At 38.2% G+C, this 12,451-nt stretch overlaps 1 protein-coding gene across 7 annotated transcripts in view; it reads left to right on the top strand.

The window, feature by feature from the left end:
- The window catches only part of KLHL32 (kelch like family member 32), a 99,661-nt gene that overhangs the window by 25,762 nt on the left and 61,448 nt on the right, over positions 1-12,451 (top strand). For 5 of the 7 annotated variants that reach the window (XM_009275399.1, XM_019471050.1, XM_009275403.1 and 2 more), the window contains one exon: positions 9,041-9,139. The exons of the other annotated variants lie outside the window; for them this stretch is intronic. In XM_009275399.1, coding sequence (XP_009273674.1) covers positions 9,041-9,139 — 99 coding nt within the window. The remainder of the gene's footprint in view (positions 1-9,040; positions 9,140-12,451) is intronic. 7 annotated transcript variants of the gene reach the window in all.

Here is a 12,451-nt window from a genome sequence, read left to right on the forward strand (position 1 = left end):
GTTTGGCCAAAATGTTAGTCAAAAAAATTGCTGTTTCTTTAGGTAACATGGTGGAAGTGACAAGAATTTAGGGACAGTCCTAAGGTATCCATGCCTAAACAGATAAATATTTAGTGTCAGCTTTCTTCTCTATATTTCTTTAATGTTTTGCTAAACTTGCATTCAGTTGGAAGTATAGTAACTCAAATGTAACTTTCTATGTAAAACAATATGTTGGAGACATCTGGTGGAAATATTTAATATTGCATGATGGCAATATTTGATGCCTGCAGTTTTTGAAAATTATCAAAATGAAGAAATTTAATTTTTAGCGTGACATTGCAATCTGAAATAAAACTCTGTCTTCCTTGCATTTTTTATTTTTATTTTTTAATTTGAAATATGCCTGTGGACTTAAAATACCAACTTTATCTTCCTGTCTCCTTAGGCAAACAGTGCCTTATCGTAATTACTGCTGGAAATATTTTGCTTTTAAGGGAAAATTGATTGTTCAACAGAAGAAAAGATTGTAGTAAAACTCAAGTTAAATATAAATAATATCATAATTGCAACTGAATTAATGCATCTCTATGGTCCCTAATCATCACAAAGAAAGAAATGTTGGTATAGAAATAAATAAAAACTAACAAAAGGAATAGCAGCAGAATTTGGTTTTGTTCTATGCATGTAGGCTCTCAGTAATCCTCTAATAATGAAATATTTGGCAAAAAAAAAGTCTTAAATACATTCCCTCTTGGCCTTAGGCATTTTACCATGTACTCCCCATATTCAGAATTCAGACATACAACTCTCTTCCTGTTGTAGTTGATGTATCCTTTCTTCATAAAATGGCTTTAAGGTCATCCTCTCTTTTACTTCACAGCTGGCAACAGTAAGTCCAGACCAGAGTCTCAGTGACTAGATTATTCGCACTTCCTCCTCACGGGGGCATTTTGTAAGTGTCAGATGTGCATTGGAAGGAAGGTGAATGAAGTATAATCTATACAGGAACTATATATTTTAGAAATTAATATAGAGAAACAGTTCTTGGTGCAGGGTTTGGAGCTCACAGTTCCTTCTAAGTAAGAGTCTTAACCACTGGGTTAGAGAGTCATGGGCACTGTTGCCTGCTCTTTTTGACTTTGTGTGTATATGTTTTTAACTATTCTGTTACCAAGAGACATAATCTCATTTGGAGGAATGGGATAACCCCTAAATAGGCCAGTGTAGGTAACTCATCGTTACAAGACAAGGTGCTTTTGATCAAAAGAAAACCTTTGGGCATTTGAAAAGTTTCAGTGCTGAAAACAGGTACTTACAAGTGCCGTGGGACTGAATAAGCAGTTTGAACTGAAATTTTGGGGCTCCTCATTTTAGATGAGGCTCTTGCATTCTTCCTCAAATTTAGGTCCAGCAAACTACATCATTTATGTTGATCTCATATACATATATAAATTCTAAGCGATACCATCATTTGAATTGGCTGACAGGCACTGCGGTATAGTTTCAAGAAAGAAGAATTTTGCAAGAACACTGGGTTTAATTTGCAGTAGATTATTGTGATCCTAATTCAACAAAAATACAAATACACAGTTGGAGTCCTATGTATACTGAAATGCTTCGCTGACTTGGATCTTTCTTCTTTGTAATTATGTTCTATCATATGTCTTTAGTCTATAGTAATAGAAAAATTTTGCATTTAGAGAAAATTTTGTTTGAGGACCTCAAAACACATTACAAAAGCAAGTAATTGCTATCCTTACTTTGTTGCATCATAGACAGGAGATTATTTTGGGAGAAAATAACTTTCCAAAGACCACACAGCAAACCAGCAGCTTTAATAGGTCTTAATACCAAGTTCTCCTGACCAAGTCCTGTTTTCCTAACTGGCTGGTGTCTCTTTCTTTTTCTAAACCATAATATTTTGTTTCTGTATTAATAGAAATTAAGTTGTCTTCTTGAAGTTATAAAATTATTCTAGATTACCAAAGCTGAAACAAAAGAATCAGTGAGACAGCCCTAATGTAAGAGATGTTTTATGTTCAGCTCTTTCTCCAAAAGCAAATTTTGGGGTAAGTCGTCCTGTGGTATCTTCTTAGCCCAAGATTAACACAGCCTTACACCCTGCCTATAGAAAGAATGTTGAAATGTTTCCTTTTCTTGAAAGCCACCTATGAAGTTGCATTTATAATGAATCAGAAATAGGCTTTAAACTTTTTCTGTTTCTTAGGATATTTAACAGATTTTCTTTTACTCACAAAATGCTAACATAGCAGCAGTCTTTAATAAAGGTGATATCAGTATATTATTCTAGTTACAAATCTGTAACAATTCATGTTATTTTCAGATACAGTGTTATTTCATGTGGTTGGGTTGCTGTCAGTATTACTTTAATGCGTTATCAATGTGAGTCCTATTTAATTACCGCCTTTATTTACTAACTTTACCTTGTATTCAGTTAGTTTAAAAACTGTCATCCTGTAACAGCTATTATCACTTTACCAAACAGGTTCGTGAACTGGTAGGAGCACCGTCTGGTGATTTTTCAAATTCATGCATCATATGTCTAGTCTATAGTAATAGAAAAATTTTGCATTTAGAGAAAATTTTGTTTGAGGACCTCAAAACACATTACAAAAGCAAGTAATTGCTATCCTTACTTTGTTGCATCATAGACAGGAGATTATTTTGGGAGAAAATAACTTTCCAAAGACCACACAGCAAACCAGCAGCTTTAATAGGGCTTAATACCAAGTTCTCCTGACCAAGTCCTGTTTTCCTAACTGGCTGGTGTCTCTTTCTTTTTCTAAACCATAATATTTTGTTTCTGTATTAATAGAAATTAAGTTGTCTTCTTGAAGTTATAAAATTATTCTAGATTACCAAAGCTGAAACAAAAGAATCAGTGAGACAGCCCTAATGTAAGAGATGTTTTATGTTCAGCTCTTTCTCCAAAAGCAAATTTTGGGGTAAGTCGTCCTGTGGTATCTTCTTAGCCCAAGATTAACACAGCCTTACACCCTGCCTATAGAAAGAATGTTGAAATGTTTCCTTTTCTTGAAAGCCACCTATGAAGTTGCATTTATAATGAATCAGAAATAGGCTTTAAACTTTTTCTGTTTCTTAGGATATTTAACAGATTTTCTTTTACTCACAAAATGCTAACATAGCAGCAGTCTTTAATAAAGGTGATATCAGTATATTATTCTAGTTACAAATCTGTAACAATTCATGTTATTTTCAGATACAGTGTTATTTCATGTGGTTGGGTTGCTGTCAGTATTACTTTAATGCGTTATCAATGTGAGTCCTATTTAATTACCGCCTTTATTTACTAACTTTACCTTGTATTCAGTTAGTTTAAAAACTGTCATCCTGTAACAGCTATTATCACTTTACCAAACAGGTTCGTGAACTGGTAGGAGCACCGTCTGGTGATTTTTCAAATTCATGCACACAAACCTATGGTTAGTTAAAGTATTATCTTACAGCTCCTTTGTGAAATTGTTCTTTCTCTTTCTTAGTCAAATACTTCAGCTTAGTTATTTCTTTAACAAAAAACATGAAAGAGTGAAAGGTCTTCTCAGTAAAGAAATAGTAGAAATAAATATTTGTAAGTACAACTATTTCTCCTGATAATTGCTTTGATTCCTTTATAGAATCTTAGCTTTCATCCCTCTTCAAATGCCCCCTTCATTTGATGGTGATGGTTTTTCTGGTGATCAACCAGTATTTCATCTGCCATTTGCAGTTAAGACCCGGGGAGACAGCTCTCAATATCTTAGCACCTCTTCTTCTGTTAATCCTTTCTAGCTCACTTGTGGATGAGGTGTATTGCAAAGCTGTATTGTGATGTTTGACCTTCTTGGGTAAGTGACCTGAAAGAGTCAGAGCTGAAAGTAATCAAAATAATGAACGTCTTCCTGGAAAATAGTGAATTTGCTTGAAGTCCTACTTATAATAATGGTATTTACTTACAATAACGGTACTTACTTCATAATGGTATGAAGCTGCATCAGGGGGAGTTCAGACTGGACAATAGGAAAAGGCTCTTCACTGAGAGGGTGGTCGGTCACTGGAACAGGGTCCCCAGGGAAGTGGTTACAGCACCAAGCTTGTCAGAGTTCAAGGAGCGTCTGGACGACGCTCTTAGTCATATGGTTTAGTTTTAGGTAGTCCTGCGAGAAGCCAGGAGTTGGACTCGATAATCCTTACGGGTGCCTTCCAACTCGAGATATTCTATGATTCTGTGACTTATATGCTGTGCATGTGGCATAGATTTTCATTTAGTTTTCTGGAAAAATATTATGACTTATATCAGAGAAATGCTGGTCATGATTCCTTCTGGCATTGGCTAATGAGGCATCTGGGTTTTGTAACAAGTACTATCAAACATTACGTGCCAGGGCTTTGGGCAGTTGCCCGCAGGGGACTAGAACATTCTTCCCCTGCTCACACTGTTCTGAAGCAGCACTTCTCAACGTGTGAGGAGCTCAGGATTCAACTGAAGCACGAACGAACAGGGAGACAGGTAGAAGTGCTAACTGGTTGTGAGTGAAATGCAGTCTAAATTGCTCTAAAAGTAAAGTTACTTTTTTTGAGTGCTCTGAAGCACGCAGAATGGTCTCTAGAGGGGAAAAACAAGTGGTACTTTTGTTAGATGCCTGTCTGGTTTGAAATGCTGATCACTGCAAGTGGAGTCAAGAAGGAATTTTCTTTTGCATCAGACTGGCAGGAATCTTGGGAATTTTTTTTCTTGTTTTTTGTGTTAAATTCCATATGGTTTACTTTCTAGAATTTTCTGACATGACATTACGTATTTCCTTACTGTTATAGCGTAATGCTGGTTTATTTTTAATGTGAATCATGCCACCACCTCACTTATTCCATGGCCCCACAGACAGCTGTATGGAAACAAGAAGGAAATACAGGGGTATAAATGAGTAGCTGGAATGAAGGTGATAGAAGTGCATCCTCAATCTCTCCATCTTTGTCTGGGCACACAGTTTAGCCTCCTTGGGCCTAAAGCAGCTTTAGTTTAGTGTTTTATAATATATAATATATAATATAATATATAATGGCCTGCGATATACAGGGAATAGATTAAATGATCTAATTGTTCTTTCCGGATATAAACCTCATGAGACTCCATAGAGGTGATAGTTAATCTGGACCTTACCTTCTCCCTTAGGCTGTAAGTTTCTTTGTTGGGAAGGACAGTTTAAGGAGTTTCCTCCTCACTTTCTTTTGTCCATTACTGCCCTCTTCGCTACAACCATACAACTTTTTTGTTGGCCTATACTGGTTTGTTGGTTATAGGGGGGCGAGAGGCATTAACAGAGTAGGAGGATGTTCTCAGTCTGGGCAATGTGGAGGTGGGGCATGAGTAGTAGTCCTTGAGAAAGGATGGTGGTTCCTATACTGCTCCTAGCCCAAGAAGTCGTAGCTGCTAGTTGCTCTGTGTTGCCCGGAAGTCTCCCAAGGAAAACTGATTGAAGAGAGAGGCAAAATGCTTGATCCTAGTTAATATTTTCCACACTTACCCAGAGCCCTAAGATGTACTGGGTTGGAGGGGATGCAGGGTGAGTTGGGAAAGGAAGAGGGAAATCTTGGGGGAAGGGGGAATGAATTCCAGTTTTAGAACTGCTGCCTGGAGGGCAGATGTACAGGGGGGTGTTCAGCGCCATGTGTATCTGTGACCATGAGGCTGATTATAGAATTCCCTTTTCTGCCTTAGAATTGTGTTTCAGAAGCTCAGGTTTAATTTACAAAAGTTTCTAATTCTTGCATTTGCAGAGCAGCTTTCCTCAATATATCAACAAAGCATAAATGGATGTATTTCCATATAGATTAAATTGTGTGTCTAAGAAATGTGGATCTAAGAAACTGTGTAATCTGCCTTTCTGGATCTTGTGAACTCAGCATTCTGTTGCAAAGAAACACCAAATTTTTGCATCCTTTCTATCCCTTGGCTTACGGATTTGACCACAAGAGGGAGTGAACTGGATTTAGTGCGTGCTTTCTGAAAGGTTTGTGGGATGATGGAGGGTAGAACGGCTGCCTTGAAGAGCAGAATTCCTGTTTGAAAACACAGTCGTTGTGGGAGAGGAGAAATATAGCTTGACAAAGGAGATCAGTTTGAAAATGAGCAGTACGTCAGACCTGGTGGCTTAGGAAAGTAAGTTATTCAGGCTATCTGCAAGATCTGCCTATTGTACACAGGGAGAAGGTGGTTAAGCTGATTTTCTTGGGTAGCATCATGGGCCAGAGAAAAGTTGAGAGCGTGATGAAAATTAACCCTCAGAAATAAGGGTTGAATAGAGGATTGATTGTAAGATGCAGCCAGGTGCAATACCCAAATTGCATCTAATTAATCTTAATATAAAAATAGCACAGAAACCAGTCTTAAGGTGGCTTGTGTCACACAAAGGCATATCCTTCACTGGTGAAGATTGCGAAGTTTGTCGATGGTTCCAAATTACTCTGAGTTTCTGCCCCGATAATGATGCCTTGTAACCCTTGGGTTGAGGATTAAGCTGCTCTCTTTAGTTTTCACACTAATAATTCATGATGAATTTTGAAGGTGTGAATCCAAAGTAGATCTTAATTTCCCTCTCCTTAATTTTCAATAAGCATCACTCTGAAGTCCTCAGAGCTCTTGTTTTGAGGGTTAGAAAAACAGAGGAGAGTCAGTCACTGTGTGTACTTGTGGTGTGCATATAGCGGTATTTATGTGCATTTACTGTTAAGATTCAGCTGGATGGCCTATATAGCATATAAACAGCTATGCTGTAATTGTATTAATGTATAGAAGCTGAGAGGTGTGGAAAAATTGTGAATTACCCCAGTTTCAGTAGAAGGAAGGCTTGCAATATTTTCTTCCTTCTTTACTTGTTGTTCACTTTTTCTTGTGGGTTTCCCCAGCATGCAGGTTGCTGATGGTGAACATTTAGCACAGATGAATTAGCAATTTTGCCTATATCCAAATAAGTATTGAATAAAAATTCAGATAGTTCCATTTAAGGCAAAGTCTTGGGAAGAGACAAAATAGACTTTCCTCAGTTATCTTGGGAAACACAAAGGTGAATATGTTATCTCAGCAGAATAGATCTTGCATGGTATAGGAAAGCTATAAGAAATGGAAAAACATGTAAGAAATACGTCTGCCACCTTGAAATGAACTTTTGTTGCTGACTTTGTGCAAATCACCTCTAGGTAGTAACCAGTCACCCTCCTTGCCTCTTGTCCTACTTCTTATCTCATAATGCTACTAATATTATTTGTAAATGGATCGCTGTAGCTTTAAAATACATTAATATTTTCACAGTTAAATATAGTTTGTCTACAAGGTAGTAATCTGCTTAGGGTTCTGGTTTTCTTCATATTGTGTCTTTAACAATGCTAAGCTGGTGGCTGGCACTTAGTAAGTAATATGACATCAGATGACAACTTCCTCAGTGTAAATGATGTCTGAATAACAAACACTGCAAGGTCTAAACCAGCTTGTTTTGTCAGTCTGACCTTGAGTTCTCACTTGAAAATATTTGGCAGTGCTGCTCTTTTTTTTTTTTTTTTTTAAATACAGCTGTTGGAGATATTTTTGTAACTGAAATCCTTTCTAGCTTTCCATTGAACTACCTCTTGTCATGCATAGCAACCTCATTAGCACCAGCCAAAAACCTGGATTGTGCTGGGCCTGATTCTCATTTACATTAAGATCCTTACATGTCTTTCTGGTGAGATAAAGAACTTTTATACAGTATGTAGATTGCATATATGTTCACTTAAAACCTAGTATGAATATATATAGTGATGTGCACAAGCTTTAAGCATGTCATACACTGACAGAACTCAATATGAGTTCTTGATATAAGCAAGAACCAATCCCCTTCTCTCCTGTTCCTAATATATCCATTATGTTGGAGATAATTTGTGGTTTTGCTTGAAGAAATGCATACGTGTTTTGTTCATTTCCCTCAAAAACAGTTTAACTGCAAAAGATGCAGATGAGTGTCTTTCCTTTTGTTTGTCATCCTCCTTATTCCACTGCATTTGAGACATAAATGATGCTATGAGATAAAACTAAATTGTGTGGGCAGAAGAAAAAGGATCTGAAAAAAAAGCTTTACTTCCCTGTGGAGCAGTGAGAGACTGACCTCATGTGGTGTGAAACCAATGTTGCCAGGGGAAATACAACAAGGATAAAACTGAATAAACTGACTGTCTTTGAAAAATTATTCTCATGCATTTCTGATTTTTGTTGGATGCTGCACCACTTATATTTAAATATAATATTAGTTTGGATAGTTTGTGATGTGATTGCTGATAAGAAGTTGACCAGTGTCTGTATTCCCAAAGACTTTTTTGTGTCCTGAAAGGGATGCTCTAACAAGCTGACCCCAAAACAGCAGGCTAGGAGCTGAGGCCCAATTATCCTGGCTGCTGCCTGTGTGTGATTTTAATTGAAATGAGTAGGAGTTTCATGTGAGCAAGTGACAGGATAATCAGTCTTGGTTTCTAAGCCCTTTCTGGCACTTCCCCAGCAGCATGCTCATTCTGTGCCTTCACAGCCTTGCTCTGTAAAATGAAGACAGTGGTTAGGAAAATTATGAAGTGGTACCATGCAGAATGGGAAGGGTGTTCCTAGCCTGTATATTTTTTACAGGCATGAATAATATTAATACTGGAGACTTCTGAGTCAGTTCTGTTGGCCTGATTCATCAGTATATATGGAAGCATCCAGGTATATGGATAACAAAAGGAAGTGCAGTTATTTTGAAAAGTCTCCTTTTTAAATAAATAACATGAAGTTAGTTTTAAAGGATTTAGGGGGTAATGTGACTTACGGACTCTCACAGGAAAATCTGCTTAAAAATCCTTTGGGCAATTCAGGTGAACTTTAAAACCTCTGTCCCCATCCTGCAAAGACTTATCTATACGCTTAATTGTATCCTTTCTGTTCTTTATCTTGACTTAAATGTCTGAAATAACAAAGACCTGTAGTATTTTCTACAAGTACTCCGAGTTCTACATGACAAACCTTCCATTTTCTTCTTTACAGATCCTCTTGGAACCAGGGGTGATACAGGATGTCCTAGCAGCTGGGAGTCATTTGCAGCTGCTGGAGCTTCTCAGTTTATGTTCTCACTATCTCATTCAGGTGAGGCTTCTCTGCCTGATTAACAGCCATTTCTGTTTGGTAAACTTTTGTTTCAAGCCTCATTTCAGTAGCAGAGTATTAGTACAACACCTGGTGTAACCTAAATGGCAATAAACTGGGTTTCAGGAGACCTGAATTTTGAGTGTAATTTGGGTATCAGTTTGTGGTAGGTGCTTTCTTCTCCCATCCATTTCATCCATTTCAGTCCTGAAAACAAGGATGGTCCACTGATTAGTATCAGCACATGGGAGTTTGATTCCCTCCTTTACCAGAGAATTTGCCACCTTCTGTCTCAGTTTACCAAATGTTAAATATTTCCGTATTGTGATCATGAGTATTGTGAAGCGTTCAGATGCATAAGTGTTCACAACAGAATATTGATGCGTATTCCAGGGCACTACTACCTCTCACTGAAGGGGTAGGGCTTATTACAGTGGCACCTTATTCTCAAGGTGCCCATGCTCTCATGCCCATAATGCTGATAATATTATCAACATTAGGGCAGCAGAGAAGCAAAAAATCTGAATCCAGTAAAATAATTTTTTGTGCCTGGCTTGTATAGGAGATGGCTCACGATGGTAGCAAGAACATAGCTTTGATTTGTTTCTATGAAAAGCCTTATTAAAAAAAATGGCAATAGCAATCCTACAGCACTATTTCCTTTTCTTTGTAATTTTTCAGTATTGTTTCTGAAATAGGGTGCAAAATTGGCTGTATCTGTGCAACAGTTGGGCATGGAAATGCATGTCAGCACAATCCTCTCTGTATGCACTTGCCTTCCAACAGCATAACTGCCTTTGAACAGTCTGAGTGTGCTTGGCAGCACACTGAGCTACTGAGTATCGTAGGCATGCAGGATCTCATGTTAAGAGCTTCAGGACGTACTTGAAGGCTCTGTGTCTTATGGAGAAAGAATCTCGTCTTTGAGTGTTAGCCTTAGGGAAGCCTTCAAAATGTATGTTCAGACAATAAGGTGGTATTAATTTATAAATTTATTAGAAAGTTAAAGGAGCTGGTAGAGTACTGCAATTTGTATCAGTTTGTTTTCAGGAATGTAAGGAGGATTTAATTTTTCTGATAAAATAGACATGGAGTGTAATGGGAAAGATGGTTGGTTTGAGAAATAAGAAATGTGAGATGCCAAATAAGCCACAAAACCGTTTGGCCTACCAGTTGTGAGGCAGGCATGAGAAGGGGTTACTGTAATGAGGAAGAAGATAAAAGTCTGACATTGATAGTCATACAGTGTATTTAATGGCCCCCTAAGAAATCAGTCCATGTGAGCATGTCTCTGCTGCTTATGTGCTCTGTCTGAAGTTGAACCAAAGAGACCATTGCAGCAAAGAAGCTAGGGGAAATACTAAAGAGTAGGGAAGAAGCTGAGTATAGTAGTGCTGGTGAGGTAGGGACATGAGAGGACTGTAGGAGAGGAGCAGGTACATGCCCAGTGTAAGTCCTTGTACTAACTTCTTCCATGACCTGTGTTGAGTAGCATCTGGTATTTGTAGCTCTTCCCTCGGCACCATCGTAATACTTTTAATTCTGAGGTCACTGCAGTGGAAAGACAACTGTAGAATTAGCAGTGCTTTGGACCTCGTCCTTGATGTGCAAGCCATAGTCAAGTACTTAGGAACAGACTGCTAACGAATTTAAAAAAAAAACCAAACCCAAAAAATCAACCCCAAAATCACCACCACCACTCCCAAAATAAACCCCGGAGTGAGCAAACATCGCAGCCAAATTACTCTGTAATTAACAGACCAGTAAAAATTCCCTGAAGGTGATGGTCAATATGCAGTTACTCAAATGATGTGAAAGAGCTCTGTTATACTCTGAGTAGTGTGCCAAGGTAGGGTAACTGGAGCTACACTGGTGTAAAAATGAAGAGGAAGTGGGACCCAGTGTCCAGATTTACAATGATGGAGGCAGGAAATAAGGTAGGGGGTGAAGGGTAGGGAATAAGGAGGAAAATATGTGTTGGGAAACAGAGAGCAGTGGTAGTTCTGTAAAGTATTTTTGAATCAGGGTCTCATTGTAAGGTTTTGAATCTGTATGGACACCTGTGTGATGACTGTAGCTTACATCATGTTGGGCTCTAGACTGTATTTTACTCTTTTTACAGTATTTTTTTACCAGGGTCACCCCAACAAGGCATATCTGTAGACAGATTTGCAGTCTGAATAGATCACAGTAAGAATTTATCTGTCTTGTTTGTTCTGCAGAGTTGCAGTCCATGCAAGTGATGAACTTTGAGTAATTGTGTAAGCCTTTTTAGCAGAGGTCAACAAGGTACTGTGCATAAAGATACTGGTATCTTTTAGGATCCAAATCAATGATATCAAATATCTGTTTATGTTCTACATACTATTGGGCAATTTAAAAAATATCTATTGCTTTATTTTAGTACTATCTAAAAATAAAATCAAAATAGTTAAAGAAGGCTTCCTTAAAGCCACTTATCCTTGCTGCAGTTGGTAACTGGGGTGTCTTGTCACCCCCCCATGCTATGATACAGATGCTGGGAAGAGAATAATGCTTTCCCTTTCTCTTCTTTCTGATGAGTCTGAGTGCTGCAGAGTTCTTCATTTACTGTACTACTGAATTTCTTTCTTGCTGTTTTGAGTTGTTCAGATACTATGAACTTAGCTTAGTTTAGTATAAGTTCAGGAAATGTAGTATGTGGGATCTAGTTGTCATTTATTATTGTTGTATAATGATGACACAGAGTCTTAACTTGTTAGGATTGTCTTTAATTGGACCAGGCTTTTCCTATATAAGAGTGATGCTCTTATTGTTAGAGCTTGTTTCTAGTTCTTCTCTTTCTCTTGATGCTTATCAGTTTTTTGGAGCTCAGTTATCTCTCTCTCTCTCCAGCTTACCAGTTTTTTGGAGCTCAAGACAGTTCATCTTTTCTTGATACTTTTATATGGGGCCTGTAATTATTCCATGGATTTCAATAAGGATTTTTTTTTTTTTTTTTCTACAAAATTTTTGCTACATTTTTGCTTCTGGTCACGAGCGGTGTTCCCCAGGGCTCAGTACTGGGGCCGGTCTTGTTCATTATCTTTATCAATCATTTGGATGAGGGGATCGAGTGCTCCCTCAGTAAGTTTGCAGACGACACCAAGTTGGGCAGGAGTGTTGATCTGCTCGAGGGTAGGAAGGCTCTGCAGAGGGACCTGGACAGGCTGGATCGATGGGCCCAGGCCAACTGTATGAGGTTCAACAGGGCCAAGTGCCAGGTCCTGCACTTTGGCCACAACAACCCCATGCAGCGCTACAGGCTTGGGGCAGAGTGGCTGGAAAGCTGCC

Source organism: Aptenodytes forsteri, unplaced genomic scaffold (genome assembly GCF_000699145.1).
Source record: "Aptenodytes forsteri isolate BGI_AS27 unplaced genomic scaffold, ASM69914v1 Scaffold384, whole genome shotgun sequence".
Lineage (NCBI taxonomy): Eukaryota > Metazoa > Chordata > Aves > Sphenisciformes > Spheniscidae > Aptenodytes > Aptenodytes forsteri.